At 35.0% G+C, this 27,916-nt stretch overlaps 1 protein-coding gene across 2 annotated transcripts in view; it reads left to right on the forward strand.

The window, feature by feature from the left end:
- DNAH12 (dynein axonemal heavy chain 12) overlaps positions 1-27,916 on the forward strand; it is a 213,395-nt gene that overhangs the window by 116,315 nt on the left and 69,164 nt on the right. For both annotated transcript variants that reach the window (XM_081247432.1, XM_081247431.1), the window contains 10 exons: positions 6,150-6,269; positions 7,594-7,782; positions 9,488-9,639; positions 12,876-13,014; positions 14,041-14,207; positions 16,347-16,602; positions 18,318-18,617; positions 19,296-19,474; positions 23,179-23,371; positions 24,715-24,876. In XM_081247432.1, the coding sequence (XP_081103558.1) occupies positions 6,150-6,269; positions 7,594-7,782; positions 9,488-9,639; positions 12,876-13,014; positions 14,041-14,207; positions 16,347-16,602; positions 18,318-18,617; positions 19,296-19,474; positions 23,179-23,371; positions 24,715-24,876 (1,857 nt within the window). The remainder of the gene's footprint in view (positions 1-6,149; positions 6,270-7,593; positions 7,783-9,487; positions 9,640-12,875; positions 13,015-14,040; positions 14,208-16,346; positions 16,603-18,317; positions 18,618-19,295; positions 19,475-23,178; positions 23,372-24,714; positions 24,877-27,916) is intronic.

Raw genomic sequence — 27,916 nt, forward strand, 5'->3', positions numbered from 1 at the left:
TGCCCATTTAAAAAATTGGGTTGTTCGTGTTTTTGCTGTTGAGTTGTATGAGTTCCTTATATATTTAGGATATTAATTCCTTATTATATATATGATTTGCAGATATTTTTCTCCCATTCAGTAGGTTGCCTTTTCATTTTTTGATGGTTTCCTTTGCTGTGCAGAAAAAGCTTATTAGTTTGATGTAGTCCTACTTGTTTATTTTTGTATTTTTGCCTGAGCTTTTGATGTCATATCCAAAAAAATCATTGCTAAGCCATTGTCAAGGAGCTTCCCCCCCACCCCCTCACCATGTTTTCTTCTAAGAGTTTTATGGTTTCAGGTTTTACATTTAAGTCTAATCCATCTCAAGCTGATTTTTATGTCTAGTGCAAGGTAAGTGTCCCATTTCATTCATTTACATGTGGACATCCAGTTTTTTCAACACCAATTATTAAGGAGACTATCCTTTCCTCATTGTATATTCTTGGCACCATTGCCAAAGATCAGCTGACCATATATGGTTGGGTTTATTTCTACTCTGTTCCACTGGTTTATATGTCCGTTTTTATGCCTCTACCATTCTGTTTTGTACTAGAGCTAATGTAATTTGAAATCAGAAAGTGTGATGTCTCCAACTTTACTCTTCTCTCTTAAGATTACTTTGGCTATTTGAGGTCTTTTGTGGTTCCATACAAATTTTAAGATTGGTTTTTCTATTTTTGTAAAAAATGTCGTTGGAATATTGATAGTGATTGCATTGAATCTGTAGTTCACTTGGGTAGGATGGACATTCTTCCAGTCCTTGAGCACAGAATATCTTTCCATTTATTTGTGTCTTCACTTTCTTTCATTACTGTTTTATAGTTTTCAGTGTACAGATATTCCATTTCCTTGGTTAAATTTATTCTTAAGTATTTTATTCTTTTTGATGCTATCATAAATGGGATTGTTTTCTTGATTTCCTTTCTAAATGGGTCATTGTTGATGAAAAGAAATGCAACTGATTTTTGTGAGTTGGTTTTGTATCCTGCAACTTTCTTGAATTTATTAGTTCTAAAATGTTGTGTCCCCCTTCCCTCCCATCTCTGTGGAGTCTTTAGGGTTTCTACAAATAGGATTATGTCATCTGCAAAGAGAGATAAATTTACTTCTTCTTTTCTGATTTACATGTCTTTTATTTCTTTTTCTTGTCTCATTGTTCTTGCTAGTACTTCTGGCACTGTATTGAATAAAAGTGTTGAGAGGGGGCATACTTGCCTTGTACCAGATCTTAGAGGAAAAGCTTTCAGTTTTACCCAATTATGATTTTAACTCTGGGATTTTCATAAGTGCCCTTTATTTTGTTGCAGAGATTTTTATCATGAATGGATATTGAACTTTGTCAAATGTTTTTTTCTGAATCTCTTCAGATGATTATGTGGTTTTATGTTTCATTCTGTTAATGTGTTGCATCACATAGATTGATTTGCATATGTTAAACCAATCTTGGATCCCAGGGATAAATCCCACTTGGTTATGTTGTATTCTCTTTTTGATGAGTTGTTGAATTCAGTTTGCTAGTATTTTGTTGGGGATTTTTGCATCTACATTCATCAGAAATACTGACCTATAGTTTTTTGTTTTTTTGTTTTTTTCTTGTGTTGGCTTTCTCTGGCTTTGATATTAGGGTAATGCTGGCTTCAGAGAATGAGTTCAGAAGTATTCCCTCTACTTCAATTTTTTGAAGAGTCTGAGAAGGATTTTTATTAATTCTTCTTTGAATGTTCGGTAGAATTGTGAAGCTGTGAAGTCATCTGGCCCTGGGAATTTTTGTTGGGAAGTATTTGATTACGACTTCAATCTCCCTATCTGTTATTGGTCTATTCAGGCTTTCTGTTTCTTCTCTATTCAGTTGTGGTAGGTTGTATGTTTCTAGGAATTTATCCATTTCTTCTAGATTATCCAATTTGTTTGCATATAATTGTTCATAATAGTTCCTTATTATTTCTTTTTTTTCTGAGTCATCCATTGCAATGTCTCCTCTTTCATTTCTGATTTTATTTATTTGAGTCTTCTCGCTTTTTTCTTGGTTAGTCTAGCTAAGGGTTTTTTTATTTAGTATATTTTTTTAAGAAACCAACACTTAGTTATGTTGATTTTTTTCTGTTGTTTTTTTAGTCTCTATTTGATTTATTCCTACTCTGATCTTTATTATTTCCTTCCTTCTGCCAACTGTGAAATTAGTTTGCTCTTCTTTTTCTAGTTCTTTGAGGTGTAAAATTAGGTTGCTTATTTGAGATCTTTTTTCTTTTTTAATGAAAGTGTTCATTGCTATAAACTTCCTCTTAGTACTGCTTTTGGTGTACCTCATAAGTTTTGGTATATATTGTTTCCATTTTCATTTGTCTCAGGATATTTTTTGATTTCCTCTTTGACCCAGTGGTTGTACAAGAGTATGTTATTAAAGCAGAAACTAATACACCATTGTGAAGCAATTATACTCCAATAAAGTTGTAAAAAAAAAAAAAGAGTACGTTATTTAGTTTCCACATATTTGTGAATTTTCTCTTTTTTTTCTGATTTCTAGTTTTAATCCATTGTGGTCAGAAAAGATACTTCGTATAATTTCAATCTTCTTAAGTTTCTTAAGACTTGTTTTGTGATCTAACATGGGGTCTATCCTAAAGAATATTCTTTGTGCACTGGAAAAGCATGTATTTTCTTCTCCTTTTGGGTGAAAAGTTGTGTATATATCTGTTAGGTATATTTGGTCTATGGTGTTGTTCAAGTTCACTGTTTCTTTACTGATTTTCTGTCTGGATATTCTATCCCTTATTGAAAATGGGATATTGAAGTCTCCTAATATTGTATTGCTATCAATCTCTCCTTTCATATCAGTTAGTATTTGTTTTATATACTTAGGTGCTCTGATGTTGGGTGCATATGTATTTACAGTTGCTTTATCTTCCTATTCAATTGATCATTTTATCATTATGTAATAATAACCTTCTTTGTCTCTAGAGATAATTTTTGACTTAAAGTCTACTTAGTATTATTTAAGTATAGCCATTTCTGCTTTCCTTTGGTTACCATTTGCATGGAATATCTTTTTCCATCCCTTCATATTCAGCCTATGTGTGTCCTTGAATCTAAAGTGAGTTTCTTATAGACACCATACAGTTAGATCTTTGTTTTTTTTTTATCTATTCAGCTTCTCTGTATCTTTTTACTGGGGAGTTTAACCTATTTACATTTAAACTATCTATTGATAGGAAAGAATTTACTATTGCTATTTTAAAAACTATTTTCTGTTTATCTTGTAGTTCTTTTGTCCCTCTTTTCTCTCTTGCTGTCTTCCTTTGTGTTTTTGTTTTTGGTTTTTTTGGGTTTTTTTTTTATTGATAGGATTTGATTCCTTTCTCTTTTTCTTTTGTGTAACTTCTGTAAGTATTTTCTTTGTTGTTACCAAGGAGCTTACATATATTATCTTAAAACAGGGTACTTTAAGCTGATAACAACTTAATTCATTTACATGTAAGAACTCTCCACTTTTATCCCTCCTTTCTCCACATTGTAGGCTATTGATGTCACAATTAACATTTATTTATAGTATGTGTCCATTAACATAATTAATTATAGTTGTTTTTAATACTTTTGTCCTTTAGCTTTTATAGTTGAATTAAAAGTGATTTACACAGCACCATTATAGCTATATCCACCTTTGGCTTTTTTTAATTTTATTTTATTTAGTTATTTATTTTTGTCTATGTTGGGTCTTCATTGCTGTTTGCGGGCTTTCTCTAGTTGCGGTGAGTGGGGACTACTCTTCATTGTGGTGCATGGGCTTCCCATTGTGGTGGCTTCTCTTGTTGTGGAGCAGGGCTCTAGGCACATGGGCTTCAGTAGTTGTGGCACACGGGCTCAGTAGTTGTGGCTTGTGGGCTCTAGAGCACAGGCTCAGTAGTTGTGGCACATGGGATTAGTTGCTCCGCGGCATGTGGGATCTTCCTGGACCAGGGCTCAAACCCATGTCACCTGCATTGCCAGGTGGATTCTTAACCACAGCACCACCAGAGAAGTCCCCACCACCCTGTGGTTTTATATTGCTGAAGTTACATCTGAATAACCCAGAGGTAAAATTTATTCCAGCTATACTCTTTGGATTAAAACTATAGTGACTAAAGATTTAAAAATTCCATATTTTAAAATTATTTTAGGGAATTCCCTGGCAGTCTAGTGGCTAGGACTTGGCGCTTTCACTGCCAGGGCCTGGCTTCAGTCCCTGGTCAGGGAACTAAGATTCCACAAGCCAAGTGCCTCCCCCCCAAATAAATAAATAAAAAATAAAAGGATTTTAAATATGTACCTTTAAAAACTCACATATACATATAGTATTGTGTTAGTTTCCTGGGGCTGTTGTAACAAATTACTACACACTTGGTGACTTAAAGCAACAGAAATTTATTCCGTCACAGTTCTGGGGCCAGAAGTCTGAAATCAAGGTGTTGGCAAGAATGTGCTTCCTCTGGTAGCACTAAGGGAGACTCTTTCCTTATCTCTTCCAGCTTCTTTTGGCTCCAGCCTTTTTTTGACTTGTGCCTGCATAACTCTAGTCTTTTTCTTCATGTTCACATGGCCTTCTACTCTGTGTGTCTCTCCACTATGTGACTTTTATAAGGGTTTATGACTTTGAATTTAGGGCCCACCAGATAATCCAGAATGATCTCCTCATCTTGAGACTTTAACTTAATTACATTTTCAAAAACCCTTTTTCCAAATAAGATCACCTTTGTGGCTTCCTGGGATTAGGATGTGGATATATCTTTTTGGGGACCACCACATAATTGAGAAGGGAAAAGAGTGTTCAGTAGATTTTCATCCTAAAATACTATTTTGGAGATAGGAAAAATATCCTGCATAAAATAAAAGAAGACAATTTCACTTTATGAAGATTCTGTACAATGTCTCATAGAAAAAATATACAAATAATCATTTTTCAGTTTTTAAAATTTTAAAGCTAATACTATACATTGTAAAAAATACAAAATAAACTTCATCTTTCTGATAATGAGTGATAGATTTTCTTTTCTTAATTCATTTTCATATTTTCCATAGCCAGTTAGTCCCCAGCATCTATTGATTTTTCCCTCATTGCTAACTTTCATATCTGTCTTCTCCTCTCCATCGCAGTTCCTCTGACCACCCCCCTTCATCCTGTCATAATAGCTTCAGTTCTGACCTTCATCATTTCTTACCTGAATCAATACAATGGAGCTACTCTGGTCCAGTCTACATCCTGCTACCAGAATGAGGATTCCAAAACACAAATTCATTCCATTTACTCCCCTACTTAAAACCCTCCATTGGAACCCTCTTTGTCTTAGCATGACATCCTTAACATAGCCTATAAAGCCTTTCAGGATCTGACCCCTGTCTGCTTCTCAGGTTTTATTTCTTGCCATTCCTCTCTCACACCCTCTTTTCACATCCTACAGAATCCCTTTAATACTCTGTGTCCACTTACATCTCCATGTCTGTATATATGTTGTTTCCCCTGCCTTGACATTATTCCCTTCTGCACCTGGTTAACTCACACTTTCCTTCCAAATTCATCTCAGCTATTCCTTCATCTGGGAAATCTTCCTTGATTATTCCTCTCCTATTTCCCTCCTTGTCTTCCTACCTGGGTCTGGGCTAATTGTTTATCCCAAGTATTCTAGTAGCCTCCCACTACCTTGGGACTTCCTCTGTCATGTCATTATTATACCATATTATTTTAGTCTATTTAATTTCAATATCACTTCTTTTCAGAGATCATGTGTTTTATTTTCATATCTCCTACCTTGGTATATAGGTATACTGTGTTTTTGATAAATGTTTGTTGAATAAACAGATGAATAAATGGGTGTTATAAACTTCATTTCTACTATCTCTAGAGCATTATTTATTCTCTTACTAGTTTTCATTTCTCAAAGAATTCAGAATAAGAATATGTTTTGCACAACTGTGTAATGTAATATGCTAGACTAAAATATCTGAGAGATTTTTATCATGCCTACAATTTAAATTCCTTAAGTTTAAATTTTATAAAGACCTTAGGAAAACTACATTTTTTAAATGAAATGTTTATTTTCTTTTATTATATAAATAAGATGAAAGTAAAGTATCTTATTCTTTTCATTTTGAAGGAACTGATTCCTACAAGCGATAGCAATGTAGTTGTATCTCTAACACGCCTCTTTGAAGTACTACTCTGTAACGTGGTAGAAAACGATCCTACCAGCAAGCACATTCGTGTTTGGATTATGGTTGGTTTTATACTTATTGTGTTTTTTAATTATGGAATAAAATATGCCTCTGGCAAATGATACTTGTGTTGAGAAAGACATTACAAGACCTAGAGCTGTTTTTTGGTGAGCACCAAAAGAATACCTGAAGACATTAAAGTTGCCCTGACCTGGTATTGATTTAAAAACGATTTAGAGAAAGTAAAATATGTCAGAATGAATCAAGACACCCTATTACTTATGAAAGATCATAATTTGATAAACACTTTATAAGGTGACAATATTAAACTAATATGGACTTCTTGTCTAAATGTTAAGCTAGAGTGTAGGCTACAACAAACTGGCTACAAAAGACTAGGAGCAGGCATCCAACCAGCTGGGTGGAGCATTGCAGGCAGAATTCATAGAGGATATATGTAGGAAGGAGTCAGTGGTCCAAGTTAGTTAATGTCTAGAGATCAGAGAATGACAGAGAATAAGGCTCTCAGGGAGCCAAAGGAAAGAGATGTTCTGTACGCTTCCCTGGTCTATGCTACTTTCCTATCCACCACCTTATTCTCAAATGCCTCGATCTCCTCTTTCAATCTATCTTCTATTCTACTCTGTGGTAATAGCAGTTCCCTCCCATGGTTTTCCCTTCACTTTGTTGCCACAGAAAATTTTCTCTTAAAATATTTTTGATAGATTTTTCTAACTAGATAAGGCATGTACCTAGAGCAAAATTCAAAAGACAAAAGTAAATTTTCCACCCATACCAGTCCCCCAGCCACCCTCAAGGCAACCACTATTACCAGTGCCTCATGTAGCCTGCTAGAGATATTTGATACATATCCTCTTCTATATGTATACATATTTTATACATGTTAGCATACTATACATACTGATTTGCATCTTTTCTCACAATATATTTTGGAGATCTTTCCATATCAGTATTGGGTTACCTTTTTTTTTTTTTAATAGCTACACGTATTCCAGTGTATGTCGCATATTCCAATTAAGCTGACTTCTATTGAAGAACATTTGGGTTGCTTCAGATATTTTGCTACCACAAACAGTGTTGCAGTAAATATTCTTATACATATATCGTTTTGTCCAGTGGGAATATATTTGAAGATAAACTCCTAAAAGAGAAATTCCTAGGTCATTTGGCATGAGAATTTTAATTTAGATACATAGTGCCAGAGGAATGATTTGTTACGTGACTTAGATGTGCTCCATTCTACTTTATTTGTAAATCTGACCTTTTCCAAGTAGATTAATCAGAACTTAATATTACTATATTTTAGTTAATCTGTTAAAATTTTCTTTTAAAAAATTTAAATTAATTTTTCTTTTTAACCAACAGGCTTGCTTTATATTTTCTTTGATTTGGTCCATTGGAGGAAGTTGTGATACAGATGGTCGCATTGCTTTTGACATTTATATACGATTAGTCATATTGGGAAAAGATGAAAGCAACCCAATACCTGACTCTGTGGGTAAATGGGAATGCCACTTTGATGAAAAAGGCCTAGTCTATGACTACATGTATGAGGTATGATATAAAATGCTTGTTATGATAAGCTGTAAAACACAAAGTCTTAGATCAGCAGTCAAAAGTGGGTTCCCATCCTAGAGTTACTTTGACTCCTGTGATTAGCATTTTAGTCCCTTCTCTTTAGTTTCTCCTCCTATAACTTGTGGACAGTATAGATAAACTTATTTTGAGAATATTTTATAATTTCAGATTTAAATTAAGTTTTCTCCAATTTAAAAAAGAATTCACAAGAAGACTCTTTTAAACAGTAAGCATTTGCATAATTATTTGATTCATGCAAATTTTACTTCACAGAGCCATAAGATCTGGATAGAGACTTATTACTATTTTACCTAAACCTAGAAACACAACTGACTAGCACAGCCAGGACTTGTACCCAGCTCTCCTGATTGCCAGTGCAGAAATCTTTCCCTAAAACCATGTTAACACAGAATTTTAAGAATATGACCAGAAAGAGATTTTCATCCTCATTAGTCACAGTGGGAAGTCAATAGAATAATCTCTAAAACTAAAAAATCAAGAAGTGATAACACAAGCATATTCTTTAAGAATTGAAGGTAAATATCAAAATATCCAGCTTAAAGAGGCAAAGGTAGTTGCTGTTAGAGAGGAGAAAATAAGAGTGGGAAACTGCTGTTTTTCCTTAACCTTGTAAACTTTTGCCTCTAAAATAGTGCATAAATAACTTTGATAAAAATAAAAGCTAAAACCTAAGAAATTAAGAATATGAATTACTGAAGAAACACTCACCCAAACTTGCAAAATTACCATCACCCAGACACAAACCATATACATATACAACTTGCCAGAAAATATTTAAAGATTCTTAGATGCCAGCCATAGCACTGGAGTCCAAGAGACCTCCTTCTTTGCCAGGTGCTAACTCTTTTGTTGATTGATGGTGAGAGGCCTTAGGATCTCCAGGGAAGGGCAGGACAACTTGGAGAGGAAGATATCTGTGTGGGGGAGGGTGGATTCCCTAATCAGGATCACTTAGGGTATCAAGACAGCAGCTATTTAGCCCCTGGTTCAGAAGAACTTCAATAATGTAACAATCAGTCCAGCCATTCCAATATGTCCTGGCTGAATATCAGCCTGGATCAATATGCCAAAGAGAATAATTTTAGAGAAACAAGTATGAGTTTATTTGATATTTTGTTTCTAGTTAGATTATTGCCCATTTACTTTAAAATATGAAAATATTAAGCCAAAGTCCTGTCAATTGTAACTTCAGCCACATCAGAGTGGCTCTCAGATAAATTCTTGATATATGCACAAGGACATCTTGAAGGCAGTCTGGAAAGATTAGAGTGTTAAGAGGACAAGGACTTCCCTGGTGACGCAGTGGTTAAGAATGCACCTGCCAATGTAGGGGACATGGGTTAGATCCCTGGTCTGGGAAGATCCCACATGCCATGGAGGAACTAAGCCCATGTGCCACAACTACTGAGCCTGCATTCTAGAGCCCACAAGACACAACTGCTGAGCCCACGAGCCACAACTACTGAGCCCATGCACTGCACCTACTGAAGCCCATGCGCCTAGAGCCCATGCTCCGCAACAAGAGAAGCCACCGTATTTCACAATAAAAAGGAGGAAAAGGCTGTAAAGTTTTTAAAAGCAAATATGATAACTGCTAAAAAGAGCCTTTTAGATAGCAAGTGCATGGTTATAATACTTTAAAATTTATGTTCTCTTATAGTTGAAAAACCGAGGTCGCTGGATCCACTGGAATGAATTAATTAAAAGTACTAATTTAGGAGATAAATGTGTCAAGATTCAAGATATCATAGTCCCTACAATGGATACAATTAGATATACATTTCTAATGGATTTGAGTATTACCTATGCAAAGTAAGAAACTATTATAAACATGCATTTTAAATATTATAGTACCTTTCTAATAGGATCATAGGACTTTAAAAAATAAATTTATTTATTTTTGACTAGGTAGGGTCTTTGTTGCTGCACACGGGCTTTCTCTAGTTGCGGTGAGTGGGGGCTACTCTTTGTTGTGGTGTGCGGGCTTCTCATTGCAGTGGTTTCTCTTGCTGCGGAGCAAGGGCTCTAGGCGCACGGGCTTCAGTAGTTGTGGCACGCGGGCTCAGTCATTGTGGCTTGCGGAGTCTAGAGAGCAGGCTCAGTAGTTGTGGCGCATGGGCTGAGTTGCTCCGCAGCAAGTGGGATCTTCCTGGACCAGGGCTCGAACCCGTGTCCCCTGAATTGGCAGGCGGATTCTTAATCACTGTGCCACCAGGGAAGCCCAGGATCATAGGATTTTTGAAGTGAACTTTGAGGTCATCCATTTTCAGATAACTAGGACCCTGAGGGACTAATTGACATTTCCATAGTGACATCTGTTAGTAGTGGTAAACCTGAAATCCAGGTTTCCTATTGCCCACTTCAAAGTCTTTACCATCATACTTTGTTGCCTCATAAGCCATCTTTTATTTCTTTTATTTGTAATAGCAGATTAAATGTCAGTTACAGTGTTACTGTTAAAAAGGTATGCATTCTACTCCAGGTTCATTGTACTCCTGAGGGATCAGACTAACCATGATACACATTTTCCTGTTTGGCATTTTTGAGATCTGTCCTATGCTAGTTCTTCATAACTTAAGATGAACATAAAAGACTCAGACTTAAGTAAGAAGAGCACATCAAAAAAGATGAAAAGCCTAGCACGTACCATAGACATACCCATACCAATTTTCTTCTTTTTTTTTTTTTTTTGCGGTACGTGGGCCTCTCACTGCTGTGGCCTCTCCCGTTGCGGAGCACAGGCTCCGCACGCGCAGGCCCAGCGGCCATGGCTCACGGGCCCAGCCGCTCCGCGGCACGTGGGATCCTCCCAGACCGGGGCACGAACCCGTGTCCCCTGCATCGGCAGGCGGACTCTCAACCGCTGCGCCACCAGGGAAACCCCAATTTTCTTAATAACACTTTTATAGTTATTTTTCTTTGAAACACTAGCCATAATTTATCATTAATATTGTTTAAACTGGGGCTTCCCCGGTGGCGCAGTGGTTAAGAATCCGCCTGCCAATGCAGGGGACATGGGTTTGAGCCCTGGTCTGGGAAGATCCCACATGCCACGGAGCAACTAAGCCCATGTGCCCCAATTACTGAGCCTGTGCTCTAGAGCCCGTCAGCCACAACTACTGAGCCTGTGGGCCACAACTACTGAAGCCCACGCGCCTGGAGCCCGTGCTCCACAACAGGAGAAGCCATGGCAATGAGAAGCCCATGCACCACAACGAAGAGTAACCCCCGCTCGCCGCACCTAGAGAAAGCCTGCGCGCAGCAATGAAGACCCAACGCAGCCAAAAGTAAAAAAATAAATAAATAAAATTATTTTAAAAATATTATTTAAACTGGACAAGCTCACATAATATGCATGAATGTCATGGTTTATTTGTTTTTGATGAAGAACCTGTTTCTGAGTGAATTTTGTGGCAGTTTTATCCTGTTTAATTTTAAAAAAAGAAAAATAGCTTATGAGGGAACATTATTTTATCCCTATTTTGTACCCATAGTTGCATTTTTGCATTTAGAGGCTAATATTAAAAACTTCATTAAGCAAGGAAGGTACTTGTCAATTCTGGGGTACATACTCTTGTTCCATGAACCATTTGTCAGAATAATGCTTTTAAATGAATAAGTACAAATATAGGATTATAAAGCAAATCACATATTAAAATATATTTATTTAAATATTGAAAAAACTTGAGCTATAGTAGTAATAATGTGCTTTTTATTAACACATTAAATAATAAGATCCATCTGTGAGTCTGATGATGATCATAATTTTGAAGAAGCAATGGGCATAAGTGATATTTTTGAAATATCTCTAACAATTGTAATGTTTAGTATAATATGTGTGATTTCTATTGATGACAAATATTATCAATATTATTATTGATAATAAAGTACATAGGTACTATATTATAAATTGCTCCATTTTAGTTAAGTGTAGTGAAAGTAAAGGTATAAACTCTATGTCATCTAAGTTCACAAACTCTCAATACTGTCTAAGAATTTCTTCAGTTTGATCCATGGGCCTCAATTTAAGAACAGTGTTTATTTAGTAAAATTATTTTAATAAATAGATTTCCATAACGTGTTACTCAGATTGGAAAGCGTAGATGAATTCTCAGGCATCACTGTAGTTCTAAATGATCTTTTTTTATTTATAGTATTAATTTTATGTTTCTACTTCAATGATAATTTTAAAAATTAATATTATCATAATTTGGGTCATATAGATGACTCTTTATACCTGATTACTGCTGCTCAGTTTTAGTGCCAGCCTTTGTGTTTGTCTTTATGTAGCATGTGATGCCAAGTTGTCAATTAAAGTGACAGTATTTAATTTTTAATTCAGTATGTCTCAAACTGGGATTCTCCAGGGTTCTGTGAACATAAACTCTTAGGATTTTTTTTTCCCTTTAAAATTAGTTCAGACCACTCAAAAATGAGAAACCCTGCTTTTGAAGCCCTTGGAATAGAGAATTCCTTAGAGTTTGCTTTTAGACAAGTATTTTCAGTTAGTAACACTGACTTGATTCAAAAATGCTATTAATGGGCATATATAACCGTTACCTTTAGCATTCATTGTTATTTAGTTTCTCACAAAAGCTTTGTGCTATTGAGATAACTGCAAAACACTTTCAATCTCTCTTATTGTCATCATCCTATTAGTCTATTCCACACGGCACCCTCTTGCCTGTACCTCTAACTAAAAAGTACAAATACATCACTTTTCTGAGGCAACAAACTTTGGCTTTTTTTTTTTTCTGAAAAGTTAAACATGTTACTACTTGTTTTATGAGTGTTTTTGCATATAGCAATGTTACATTTGTTCAAATAATAGTTTGTTACTATTTAAGTTTCAGTAAGTAAGCAAAACTGTGTGCCAATTGTTACTTTCACCAGTCTTTTATGAAATTACAATGATAAATTGAAATGTGAGTTTTTGGATGAAGTTGATTTGATTACTATTTAGGTTTTCAACTAAATCCAGCCTCTTCTAATTGAAATGTATTCTGACTTTTTCTCCTTTTGAATGATATGTTCACTGTTTCATTAAGGCCGCTACTTTTTGTGGGTCCAACGGGTACAGGAAAATCAGTGTATGTGAAGGATAAGCTGATGAATCACTTGGAAAAGGACCTGTACTTTCCTTTTTATGTTAATTTCTCCGCACGGACCAGTGCCAATCAGGTTCAGGTTAGTTAAAAGCCAGAAACATGGGTCTATAATTATTAATTTTTTTATCTTTTTGATTAGCATTTAAAACTGCATTTTAAATGAGCAGCTGTGTAAATCCTCTATGAATTTAAATAAAACTTCAAAACTTCTTTTTGGCATTACAAGTAAGTTTTAAAAATCAGGTTTTAAGGACAAAAGTTCAAGAGAACATTTTTGCATTAATACTGAATTGTTGAGCTTTGTCATCTTTTTTTTCAAGCCCAAGAAGCAACAATTGATTTCTTAACTGGAGAAGTAAAGGAGAAGGGATGGAGGGTGGAAGAGAGAGAGGGAAGGAGAGAGAGAAGGAGACAAGGGGAGAGAGAGAGAGAGCGAGCTTGTTCTTTCGAGACTCTCCTAGATGGTCCCCTAGGGGTATTTGCTGCCTACTGAAGTTCTGTCAGTGAAAGATCTTTCAAACCATACACTGTTTATTGTATGACCTTCTGTGACAGGAAACTGTGCATCCCACCCTTTACCCCCAGAGGTGCCAAATGAAAGTACTGCATGAGATCTTTTCTAATCACCATTTTTATCACCATTCCTAAATTTATATCTGTCCATTCTCTCCTGATCTATGGTGCTCATTTTCGTTGTTTTAAGCCAGTAGAATTCCCTAATTTCAAAATACTACAAATTTAGATTAGTGCTTTTAGATATTAAGTTAAAGTTAATAGATATGTTGGGGTATCCAATATAGAAAATATTTTGTGTGTGTGTGTGCATATGTGTGTATACAATATAAATATATAAATAGGTGTAACAATTGGTTATATATAAACATGTAACAATTCTGAGCACATAGAAGGATTTCAATATATGCTCTTTGAATGATGTTGAATATGAAGTTTGGTATAACCCTAAAATGAATAAATATAAATGAATAAACACGCACATAGTGTTGCTTGGCATTATTTCCTTACATAATTAGACTGTTAAATTTCTTTTTTTTTCTGGTGTTAAGTATGGCTTTAAATATACTACTATTTCTTTTTTATATTTTAGAACATTATTATGGCTAGGCTGGATAAAAGACGCAAAGGAGTTTTTGGACCACCTATGGGAAAGAAGTGTATAATTTTTATAGATGACATGAATATGCCTGCATTGGAGAAATATGGAGCTCAACCTCCTATTGAATTATTACGACAGTTTTTTGACTGTGGGAATTGGTAACTATTTAATTAAAGTCTTAAGTAGCCATGCTGAAGTTATTTCTTGTTCTCTTTTTCTATTTTAATTTCTCACATCAAAATAATATATTTTCTCAAATTACTTATGGAAGAAAATGGTTGCCCAGATTTTCCTATAAAGAAAATTTTGGAAGACTTTTCTATAACTTTTTATACCATGGAAGAATAATCCAGTATTGGAAATATATTTATTCAATAATGTATTAATTCTTGTCCTTTTTATCTACTACTTTCAATTATTAAATATAATTTACAAATTACATCTTTTACCATCACCCAGCACTGAGAATTTGTGGGTAGTCTCCAACCTAAGTAACCGTAACCAGCACCCTATGTTTCTGCCATTTTAAAATTCTTTATATTATCTATAACTATTTGGGACTACTGTATCCTTGGGATGGCTTGATTTTGACAGCAATTTCGTAGATAACTCTTCCATTCCTCCCACCCTATTTTATGATGACATGGTTAGTTTCCAACAAATAAGACATTGTACCTTTTAGTTCGGATTAATAATTCTTCATTTCCTCCTGTTAAAATACTTTCCTAATCCCTAATATGCCATGATTTTTATCTCAAGGCAAGGGTAACCTAATTGTGAAGCTAAGTCATATTTTGGGATTATATTTTTGTTGTTGTTATTGCATGCCCTTGGAATCCTGCCTCCAGGAGATAACCACTGTTAATAGTGTATTCCCTATTCTTCCAAGTTCTTTTTCTATATAAATATATTTTTATTAAAAAAAGACCCATATTACATATAATGTTTTTGCAACTTATTTGCACTTAAATATTTATCGATATTATTTGTCTGTCTCATTCACCTATCTGTATTATTTGTCTATCTCATTCATTTTGTTGCATTTTAATACTGTTTAGTTTTGTGGATCTTGCTATAATTTACTTAACCAGTCCCTTATTGACAGTTACTAGAGTTGTTGCCAAAAATCAAGTCATATTTTCATACTTTCTATGGTACTTTTAGACTAAGAACTGGCTGTATAGATTTCTCCCATAACCACCCCCCTTTTTTGCAAGAACGTCAATATTAAAGGACTTTATGACCTGTTGGAAATAAGCAACTTTTCACTCTGAGTGCTTCCAGCTAAACTGAGTCATTTGTGTACCCCTTTCTGATTAAAACTTCTTTGAAGCTTTGTTATTCCCTAATGGGTCTCTTTTTATATAACAAAATTGTGTATAGGTTCTATTTATACACCCTTTTGTGCTCTGAAGATAAGATTTGAGATGAGAAAAAGAAATCAAGACTTAGCTGTAAGTAGAATAAGTATATAGTTTATTGTTCAAATCAGGACATTTCTGAGAGAAAAAGGGGAGTGTTAATAGTTACTACAGGATGGGCACAAACAATTGTCCTAGGCAAAGTGGGACATATTGTCATTTACCTGTAACCATCCACAAAAAAGATCTCTCATCCATGCTTCTGGATTTGGAGTGTGAAGAGGCAAAGGAGAGTCAAATTGGAAAGAACTGGAAAAAAGAAAGGCAAGAGCAAGAGGAAGGGACCTTCTAGATACCCAGAATCTGGGCAACAGAATCAGTGTCACTGAAAGGAGAAATAGACTGCTGCTTTAAAACAAGTTTTCTCTGCAGATTGGTGGTTGCCTGAGGCGGGGGATAGGGGGAGCAAAATAGGTGAAGAGGGTCGAAAGGTACAAATTACCAGTTATAAAATGAGTAAGTCGGGGCTGTAATGTACATCATGGTGACTATAGTTAATAATACTGTATCGCATATTTGAAAGTAGCTAGGAGGGTGAATCCTGAAAGTTATCACAAGAAAAAAAATTTTGTAACTATGTATGGTGACAAATGTTAACTGGACTTATTGTGGTGATCATTTTACAATTTGGACAAATATCAAATCATTACGGTGTACATGGACACTAATATAATGTTATGTCAGTTATACCTCAATTTAAAAAAAAGAAAAATTATAGGAATCCTTAAAAAAAAAAACTTCTCTCTTACTCCAAGCATTATCTAATCTTCAATTTAAAGAAGCTAAAATCAGATTAATTTTCTAAGGAGATCTACTTTTCAATCTATCTTGTTGGCTTTATAACTGATTGTTTTGGAATTTTTATGTGCTTTCAAGGTATGACCTTAAGGACACAAGTAAAATCACGTTGGTTGACATAGAACTGATTGCTGCCATGGGCCCTCCAGGTGGTGGAAGAAATCCAGTCACTCCCCGTTTTATTAGACATTTCAACATCTGCACTATTAATACTTTCAGTGATGAAACTATGGTCCGAATCTTCTCATCAATTGTAGCATTCTACCTTAGGACTCGAGAATTTCCTCCTGAGTACTTTTTAGTTGGGAACCAAATTGTCAATGGGACTATGGAGGTGAGCAAAGAATGCAATAGGGTGTTTTAGTACTACATATATCCTTATTTAATCCTTCCTTTTTTTTTTTTTTAACTTCTTTTTCCCCTTAGCCGCTTTAGTCTTCAGTGTCAGAGAAGCTGTTAGGAAGGCTTGAGGACAGGAAGATCATAGGCTTTGAAATTGGGGAATCTAACTGGGTTTGAGTCTTGACTGCTGTTTCCTAGCCATCTGGCCTTCAACAAGTAACTTGACCTTCCAGAAACTTACTTTTTTAATCACTAAAATGGGAGATAATACCTATTTCACAAGGTTATTATAAGGAAATCATCCAGAACCAATATCTGCCACATTGTGGGTTTTTCCCTAATTGTTGGGTTCCTACTCTAGTATTTACTAATTTTCCCTTCTCTCTCTTCCCTCCCATTCCTCATGTTGTGTCAGAAAAAAAAAAGAAAGAAACTTAAGAAGCTTATGAATACATTATTTTTGCTAGACCACATAACTTAGGAGTAGCAGTGAAAAAAAAAATAAGAGAATACAAGGGTGGGACTAGAAAACAAGACTGCCCATATAGCCAAAGAACAGCCCTTAACTTATCCAGGGTGTGTTACCTGCTTCTGCTCAGAGGCCAGAGCCAGCCTCATCGCTGATGGTAAAAGGGGAAAAAAATGTATTTAAGGTAATTTAGTGATAATCTCACTGAACTAAGCTTTCTGGAGCCTTGATACAGTGGGGTTCACTTTGGCATCACTGCAACCAGAAGCAAAAAGCTCCATAGAATCATTCCATCAGTTTCCAAGAGCATGGTATCTTTCTAAAGTTCTTTTGCCCCTGTTCTGGTGAAAAATTGGGTTGTTAAAATAGAGAAACTATGAGCAAAGAGATAGTACATTATAATTTCTGTACTTATACAGAAAAGTTCTTCTATTTATAAAATATGGTAGTTATATTTCAGGCATCTCCTGGAAAGAGAGGGGAGTTGGTTAGGCAAAAGAGGATACAGAAAGGATCCTCTTTTTTTTCTGTCTTTGATGTATTGTAGACCTACCGTGTATGGAGATTAGGGGAGATGAATTAGAGAACATATATAAATAAAAAATAATTTCATTTGGATTTTTTTCAGCCTATATTATAAAAGATTTAATTTACCTTTCTTAAAGAGGATGTTAAACTTCATTTGGTGAATTCAGCATGTAGTAAAAATATACTTCATTTTGATATTATAGCCAATTAAGATAGGAGGAGGAGAGGGGAGAGAGAAAACGAGAGAGAAGGGAAGGGAGAGAACACGCTGATTTATTTTGGAGTCAGTGGTGGTCAAAGAAAATTGTTTCATCATCCTCTTCATTTCGAATGAGTTATCTGATTTCACTTTCTATTAAAGTTTTTGTTAACTATTTAATCCCAGGTCATTCGCCTTTAAATGTAACAACCATAATTACTGGGAAATAAAAGCTTTGTCACTTCTTGAGCTTGGATGGAATCAGATAATATTAAGTTCCCTCAACTTTGTAATGCCTGGTTGAGTGCTATAAACCAAAAGAAATAGATATATGCTATATTAGACTCAATACTATACAATTTTCCAAGTCAATATGATCTGATAGGATAAATAAAATATTTTATATAATATACTGTCTTTTATAGTATATTACATTGTTGTTGGCTTTGTATTATTGACTTTGCTGATTATAAGCATTTTATTTTTGCTTTGTTGCTTTTTTCATGTTCAGATATATAAACAATCCATGGAAAATCTTTTGCCCACTCCCACAAAATCTCATTACACTTTCAACTTGCGGGATTTTTCACGTGTCATCCGGGGCTGCTTGCTCATTGAAAGAGATGCCGTGCAGAGCAAGCACACTATGATCCGTCTGTTTGTGCATGAGGTTCTCCGAGTGTTTTATGATCGTCTCATTAATGATAATGACCGATTCTGGCTGTTCACTTTAACAAAAAATGTTATAAGAGACCATTTTAAAGAATCATTTGATAGTATCTTTTCACATTTAAGAAAAGGGAATGCACCAGTGAGTATATTTAGTGATTAAAAATATATTAAGTTAAAACAATCCAATAGCATGAATTATTACAATCAATTTATCTTTGAAAGAATACTATTACTTTTTTTTAAACATCTTTATTGGAGTATAACTGCTTTACAATGCTGTGTTAGTTTCTGCTTTATAACAAACTATTATTTCTTAATGATCATATTCTTTTAACTTTCCTCATAGATAAGTATTTATTTTGAGAAGATTTGCTTTCAGAGGAATTATGTGTATAACATAGAAGTTATATGATAGGGATTGAATGATATAACAGATATAAGGTGCTTAACATGGTGACCATCCCTTAGTAATGACTCACAAAATGGGAGTTGCTCAGAATGACTTTTCCTGCCCCTGGGGGCAAAAAACTTATATGATAGAAAAAAATGTTTTCTTTTTACTTCCTAAGGATATAATATAATTTCAGGTGTTAATTTTACAAGTATATTATTTACTATCCTAATATTTAAAAGAATTATCTAATTGATAATCATCCCATAACATAGATAAAACAAAATTTTGTGTAACATTTTCTTAAATTTATTTTAGAAAAAAATTTTAAAGTTTCTTAAATTTATTTCAGAAAAATTTTTGTTTTAAAATTATTTTAGAAAAAATTTTAAGTTCTAATATAATTTGTTGATTTCCATTTTATAGGTAACTGAAGAGGACTTAAGAAATCTCATGTTTGGTGACTATATGAATCCTGACCTTGAAGGAGATGACAGAGTTTATATTGAAATTCCAAATGTTCATGATTTTAGTGACATTGTGGAGCAGTGCTTAGATGAGTATAATCAAACTCAGAAAACAAGAATGAATCTTGTCATTTTTAGGTACCTATATTTGGTATTGATGGTTAAAATTATATTATATTAATTATATTAAATTAAATTATAATTTTATAAAATTATAAAATTTTATTGTGAAATATTTAAATGTACAAAAAGATATAAAACTATAATGAACAACCTTGTACCCATCACCCAGCTTGAGACATAAAATACTAAACACAATACTGTAAATCAAATATACTTTGATTAAAAAGGCATAAATACTAGCAATTTATTTGAAGTCCCTTGTGTAATCAGCCTTCCCTCACTGCATCCCTATTGTACCTTACAGGGGTAAAAAGAAACTCATGTGTTTCTTTGGCCTTTTACTACATGTGTGTGTTCCTAAACACATATACAGTCTTATTTTGCATGTCACATACTGTGCACATTCCTCTGCAAGTTGGTTTATTCTAGATTGTTTGTGAAATTCACAGAAGATGAATTTTTACTACTGTATTGCACCACATTGTATAATTTTAACAGAATGTAGTCATTCTTCTGAGATAGACTTCTAGGTAATTTCTAGTTTATGTAATTAAAAAAAAGTTTGAACATTCATGTCTCCTTAGTTACATGTGTAAGAACTTCTCTAGGCCATATTCTTAGAAATGGAATTATTGTGTCATGGTATGTAAGCATCTTCTACTTTACTGAGTTTTGCCAAAGTATCTTCAAAAATAATTATTGTTTTTAAGAGCTTCCATTGTTTCTAACCCTTCACAACACTTAGGATTGCCAGACTTGGTAAGTTTTGTCAATCGAAGGAGAGTGGAATGCTTTCTGACTGTGACTTTAGTTTTTTGGGTTTTTTTTAACATCTTTATTGGACTATAACTGCTTTACAATGATGTGTTAGTTTCTGCTTTATAACAAAGTGGATCAGTTTATATCCCCATATCTCTTCCCTCTTGCGTCTCCCTCCCTCCCACCCTCCCTATCCCACCCCTATAGGTGGTCACAAAGCACCGAGCTAATCTCCCTGTGCTATGCGGCTGCTTCTCACTAGCTATCTATTTTACATTTGGTAGTGTATATGTGTCCATGCCACTCTCTCACTTTGTCCCATCTTACCCTTTCCCCTCCCCATATCCTCAAGTCCATTCTCTAGTAGGTCTGCGTCTTTATTCCCGTCTTGCCGCTAGGTTCTTCATGACCTTTTTTTTGTTTGTTTTTTAGATTCCACATATATGTGTTAGCATATGGTATTTGTTTCTCTCTTTCTGACTTACTTCACTCTGTATGACAGACTCTAGGTCCCTCCACCTCACTACAAATAACTCAATTTTGTTTCTTTTTATGGCTGCGTAATATTCCACTGTATATATGTGCCACATCTTCTTTATCCATTCATCTGTTGATGGACACTTAGGTTGCTTCTATATCCTTGCTATTGTAAATAGAGCTGCAATGAACGTTGTAGTACATGACACTTCTTGAATTATGGTTTTCTCAGGGTATATGCCCAGTAGTGGGATTACTGGGTCATATGGTAGTTCTATTTTGAGTTTTTGAAGGAACCTCCATACTGTTCTCCATAGTGGCTGTATCAATTTACATTCCCACCAACAGTGCAAGAGGGTTCCCTTTTCTCAACACCCTCTCCAGCATTTATTGTTTGTAGATTTTTTGATGATGGCCATTCTGACCAATGTGAGATGATATCTCCTTGTAGTTTTGATTTGCATTTCTCTAATGATTAATGATGTTGAGCATTCTTTCATGTGTTTGTTGGCAATCTGTATATCTTCTTTGGAGAAATGTCTATTTAGGTCTTCTGCCCATTTTTGGACTGGGTCATTTGTTTTTTTGATATTGAGCTGCATGAGCTCCTTGTAAATTTTGGAGATTAATCCTTTGTCAGTTGCTTCATTTGCAAATATTTTCTCCCATTCTGAGTGTTGTCTTTTCGTCTTGTTTATGGTTTCCTTTGCTGTGCAAAAGCTTTGAAGTTTCATTAGGTCCCATTTGTTTATTTTTGTTTTTATTTCCATTTCTCTAGGAGGTGGGTCAAAAAGGATCTTGCTGTGATTTATGTCATAGAATGTTCTACCTATGTTTTCCTCTAAGAGTTTGATAGTGTCTGGCCTTACATTTAGGTCCTTAATCCATTTGAGTTTATTTTTGTATATGGTGTTAGGGAATGTTCTAATTTCATTCTTTTACATGTAGCTGTCCAGTTTTCCCAGCACCATTTATTGAAGAGGCTGTCTTTTCTCCACCGTATATTCTTGCCTCCTTTATCAAAGATAAGGTGACCATACATGCGTGGGTTTATCTCTGGGCTTTCTATCCTGTTCCATTGATCTATATTTCCGTTTTTGTGCCAGTACCATACTGTCTTGATTACTGTAGCTTTGTAGTATAGTCTGAAGTCCAGGAGCCTGATTCCTCCAGCTCCATTTTTCTTTCTCAAGATTGCTTTGGCTATTCGGGGTCTTTTGTGTTTCCATGCAAATTGTGAAATTTTTTGTTCTAGTTCTGTGAAAAGTGTCAGTGGTAGTTTGATAGGGATTGCATTGAATCTGTAGATTGCTTTGGGTAGTATAGTCATTTTCACAATGTTGATTCTTCCAATCCAAGAACATGGTATATCTCTCCATCTATTTGTATCATCTTTAATTTCTTTCATCAGTGTCTTATAATTTTCTGTATACAGGTCTTTTGTCTCCTTAGGTAGGTTTATTGTAGATGTTCTATTCTTTTTGTTGCAATGGTAAATGGGAGTGTTTTCTTAATTTCACTTTCAGATTTTTCATCATTAGTGTATAGGAATGCAAGAGATTTCTGTGCATTAATTTTGTATCCTGCTACTTTACCAAACTCATTGATTAGCTCTAGTAGTTTTTTGGTAGCATCTTTAGGATTCTCTATGTATAGTATCATGTCATCTGCAAATAGTGACGGCTTTACTTCTTCTTTTCCAATTTGGATTCCTTTTATTTCTTTTTTTCTCTGATTGCTGTGGCTAAAACTTCCAAAACTATGTTGAGTAATAGTGGTGAGAGTGGGCAACCTTGTCTTGTTCCTGATCTTAGAGGAAATGGTTTCAGTGTTTCACCATTGAGAACAATGTTGGCTGTGGGTTTGTCATATATGGCCTTTATTATGTTGAGGTAAGTTCCCTCTATGCCTACTTTGTGACTTTAGTTTTAATTCCCCTAATTACTAGTGAGGCTACGTTTCCTGAATTTACTATTTTGTATATAACTGATTTTCTATTTCTTGCATAGAAATCCTAGTATTAAAAGATTGAATAAATTTGGGGGTTTTTTTTGTTCTGTTTTGTTATTGGCCGACCTGTGTGGCTTGTGGGATCTTAGTTCCCCAACCAGGGATCGAACCTGGGCCCTTGGCAGTGAAAGCCCAGAGTCCTAACCACTGGACCACCAGGGAATTCCCAAAGAAATGTTTTTAATAAAAGCAATAATATGCTCCCAGTATAAATGATTACAGTTTCATTTTATTTTTATAATTTGTATAGTACATTTCCTGAATTTGTACCTCAAATAGTTTTCCTTTACATCAAATGATCCAATTGCAACTGCATTTGAAAAATCATGCTTTTTGATGATTACCTCTTTAAAATTGGGATAGTAATATATGGGGCAGCAAGGTCCATTCTTCTAGGAAAGCAAAATGATACTTATGTGTAAATATACATTTATATTCATATTTTCAAGTATAATAATATCGATATTTCATAGGTATGTATTGGAACATTTATCACGAATATGTCGAATTCTAAAGCAGTCTGGTGGAAATGCTTTGCTTGTTGGACTTGCAGGAAGTGGTCGTCAATCCTTAACTCGTCTGGCTACATCCATGGCAAAAATGCAAATTTTCCAACCAGAAATTTCTAAGAGCTATGGTATGAATGAATGGAGAGAGGACCTGAAGGTAAAATTGTGAGCAAATCTTGTGTCTAAAATAATATCAGTGCATTATTTTTTAAACATATTTATTAGAGTATAATTGCTTTACAGTGGTGTGTTAGTTTCTGCTGTATAACAAAGTGAATCAGCTATACATATACATATATCCCCATATGCCCTCCCTTTTGCATCTCCCTTCCACCCTCCATATCCCACCCCTCTAGGTGATCACAAAGCACTGAGCTGATCTCCCTGTGCTATGTGGCTGCTTCCCACTAGCTGTCTGTTTTACATTTGGTAATGTATATATGTCCATGCCACTCTCTCACTTCATCCCAGCTTACCCTTCCCCCTCCCCATATCCTCAAGTCCATTCTCTAGTAGGTCTGTGTCTTTATTCCTGTCCTGCCCGTAGGTTCTTCAGAACCATTTTTTTTTTTTAGATTCTACATATATGTGTTACAATGCATTATTTTATCTGTAAAGAGAGAGCCAACCTGTATAGCTGTGTGCTAAATACACTGGTGATGATGATAATAATATTATCCCTAGAGCAGTTACTGTGTGTGCTGAGCACTGTTTTAAGTGCTTTATATACATGCTGTCATTCTATAGGTATGACAGTTCAATGCAGCAGGTATGGTTGTCTCTGTGTTTTACTGATGAGGAAACTGAAGTTGAGAGAAGGTATGCACAGCAGAGCAGGATTTATGACTTAAGTCTTATCCACTGCTGTTACCATGGCTGCTGCTGATATTACCTTTATTCTAGTTCAGAGAGGCCTTATTTCAGGCAAATGTATGTTTTCCAGTAGACTTAAATATGAACCTCAATGATGATGATGATGTCATTAATGTTGTCAAATCTTAATAGTTTCTTTGGAGCTGTGTTGCTGTTCCAGTAACAAATAGAATAAGTGGAGTGCATACTTGGGGCTTCACCCTCATGTGCCTAGGGCTCTTCAGGCCCCAGAAGAGAGATGACCTAAAGTGGAAAAAAATAAGAGAGACATTACTGGACTTTCTAAACTTCCTCTGACCCTGACATACTAAAATTCTACATCCTAAAAGTTACTGTAGAGAACTGGTCTTTATATCTTTGATCTTAGATGGACAGAGATTCTTTCTGTTTTCAAATCCATCTCAGTCCCTGAAGTAAGATGCTGAATCAATGACTATGTCTAAGGGGTTGGCAAACTGGCCAGTTGGAGTCTCCCACCAAAAGGGCGGGAGAAATGGAGGCCCAGATTGACAGCCTCACCAAAATGGAAGAGGTACTACTCTAAATTTGAGATGTTATCAAAAGAAAGGAAAGCAAAACCAACAGATTTCCACCAGATTCTGGTTATAAGTACATTTTTATTTTCAGGTTCTATTAAGGAAAGTGGGCATGAGGGGCCAGAAGACAGTCTTTCTAATCACGGACACCCAGATTAAAGAGGAAGCTTTTCTAGAGGATATCGACAGTGTGCTCAATACTGGAGAAGTACCTAATATTTTTGCAGCAGATGAAAAACAAGAAGTGATGGAGGTAAATGCTTTTTAGGGAGTGCTGCTCCCAACATGTCTTGAAGCTTTTCTGCTCTTCAGGATAAATATATCTTTTGCGGAGGATTTTGGTAATTGAAAACTTAATGTATATTATTTTAAACTTTTCTGGTGAATTTTAAATAGCTTCGATAGTTATGAGACAGAATTTTAATTTGTTTTTTCCATAATGATGACATTGTGTTTCATCCATTTGATCTTATTTAGCATGTTTTATGAGTGATTAGAGATTTAAAATCATATCTTAGGGTTACAGTGATATGAGAAAATATAGCTTTAAAACACTACTTGATTAGCTTTTATGGTTTACCACTGGTTAGTAAAATTTTCAAATTTTAACAAAACTACTTGTATTAATTCTGATATATCTGAGAGTCATGCTTTGTGATTTAATTGACAAAAAAATACATTTTTGAAGCACCCACTACTTCAGATGTCCTGACCTTTGACCCCCATTTCTAAGATCTTCCCATACAAGATTTCAGCTAGTAATTTCCCCTTTCATGTACCATAACTACTTTTACCCACAGATTTTTTCACTCATACCAGGATGCTTCATTCCAGCCTCTAGTGATAGCATGTGGAGTAAAATGGTTTCACCCTGGTTGTTCAAGCACCCTGCTTTTCTTGTCTATGGAATGAAACTGTTGTATACACAAAATAGTTCCTCCTACATAGCGTTGTTGTGAGTTCTGAGGATCAAGTGAAATAAGGCACTTATGGAATGTAAGGCACTTATGGAACGTCAGGCACTTAGAAAGCCCTCAGTAAATCTGATACATTACCAGTTCATGGCCTGGCATGGGGAAGAAGAAAGGAAAAAAAAATCCCAAGTAGCATCCAGGTTGTGGCTAAGGCTGCTGAAGAATCATAATTCTCCTAATTTATAGGATAAATTCATCCCCCACACTCCTACCCAAGGAATAGGACACCTTGGGGAGTGGGATTTTCTAAGCTTTGCAAGGATTTTCTGCTCACTGTAGCTATTGTTTATCTTTTCTTCTCATCACTTTGCTACAAAGCTTTTCCATTGCTTCACTATTTTATGGTATGACCCAACAGTAGCCTTAAGAACTTCTTTCCTTCATATTCCACCCTAGGAACACCGTATCAGTTTTTCCACAAGGAAATGGTCATGGTCAGAACTCAGGGGTACCGAAATGCATTCCTGTTTTTGCTTGCTTTATACTAATTTTTAAAAATATAAAAGGTAATGTAAAAGAAGTTATATTAATTTCTTTACATACCCTGCATCCCACTTTGAAGACCACTTTGCTTATTTCATCCATCTGGCAAACATTTTACTGTAAACCTCACTTCCTATAACTGACCTCTGTAGCTTGGCCCTGGTACTGCCTAGAGGGCACCTCTTATAGACTCAACACATCTCTCTGACGTCAACATCAGCGTTCTAGACTCAGAACCTCTGAGTTCTAGAAACCTCTATTTCCTGACTACCTTTTCCACTGTTCCATTTGCACTCCTTGCAGAATTAAATTATTGCAATATTTTTCTCAGTGTAGCAGTGACTTATTTACCACATTTAGTGATATTTTCTCAGTTCCCTTTTAAAATTGCGATTCATCTTTGAAATAATTCATCATTCCTTCTTTTAAACTCTGCTTTCTCTTGACTGCTATGAAATTTCACTCAGTTTGTTTCCTATCTCCCTAATTATTCCTTCAGTAACTAGTGTTTTTCTTGCTCCCCAGAATCAGTTGTGCTCCCAAAGTGTGTGTGTGTGTGTGTGTGTGTGTGTGTGTGTGTATTACTCCCTACTTCTACTCTAGAAACATTAACCAATATTTCTGTGTAAATAACCCCTATATTTATATCACCATCCTGGCCCTTTCATGAACTCTTGTTCTACAGTTACAACCATCTATTACCTTTCTCTATCTGAATGTACCTCTGTAAGCTCAGAGTTAATGCAGATAGACCACCTGAACATAATTTCATAGATTGACACTGATCATAATAGTTGTAATTTGAGAATTACTGTCAGAATGAATATACAGAGTTGACTTGCCATTTCCCATAGATATAGGTATCATATATCTATAGTAGAGAATTCTTTTAGAAATAAATTCATTGTTATAACATTGGAAATTGTATGATCATTGTGACCACTCCCTAAATTTGCTATTGAAAAAATTTTATATCTATTTATAAGATAATTTATTGACTATGAAACCTTTTCTGCTTTGAACAAGGAGAAAGGTAGGATATAAAAAGCTGAAAGGTACTTACCTATGTGGAAAGAACTATTTTAAGTATTCACATGTAATGGCTTTTTGATTCCTCAACAATCCTTTGATATAGGTACTCTTTTCCCCATTTTACAGATGAGGAAACTAAGGTACAGAGAGGTTAAGTAACTTGCCTTCAGGTCACATAGGTAATCAGCTAGCTGCAAGCGGGGATTTGAATTCAAGAAGTCTGGTTCTAGAGCCATTATGCCTAACCACATGTAAGATGCCTTTCTCATATAGAGATATACAAGGGAAGAAAATTAAATGTGACCTATAATCTCATTACCAAACAACTCTATTAACATTTCAAAAAATACAAATATTATAAGAATAAAATTAGATAATTCAAACAGCATAAGAATGTCCAAAATGGAAAAAAAAAGATATAAACCAAGAAGAATGTCCAAGATAAAATATGAAGGCCTCTCTCTCACTCTCCCTTAAGTCCCTCTCACCCAAAGTAACCACTATTAATAGTTCTTTGTGATTGCTTCCATAAAAAAGTATGTATGTGCTCACACATATGTACCTATATATTTTTTAATTTAACAAAAAGGATCATATTATACATACTGTTGCAGTTTGTTCTTGCATTTATTTTATCTTGCTGATCTTGCCATAGCACATGTTGATGCATCTCATTATTTTTAACTGTTGTATAAAATTACAATATATGGATGTTTAATAATGTTTTTATTTTTTATTATTTTTTAAATATTTATTTATTTATTTGGCTGCACCGGGTCTTAGTTGTGGCACGCAGGATCTTAG

This window comes from Mesoplodon bidens (assembly GCF_964165515.1).
Source record: "Mesoplodon bidens genome assembly, chromosome: 10".
Classification (NCBI taxonomy): domain Eukaryota; kingdom Metazoa; phylum Chordata; class Mammalia; order Artiodactyla; family Ziphiidae; genus Mesoplodon; species Mesoplodon bidens.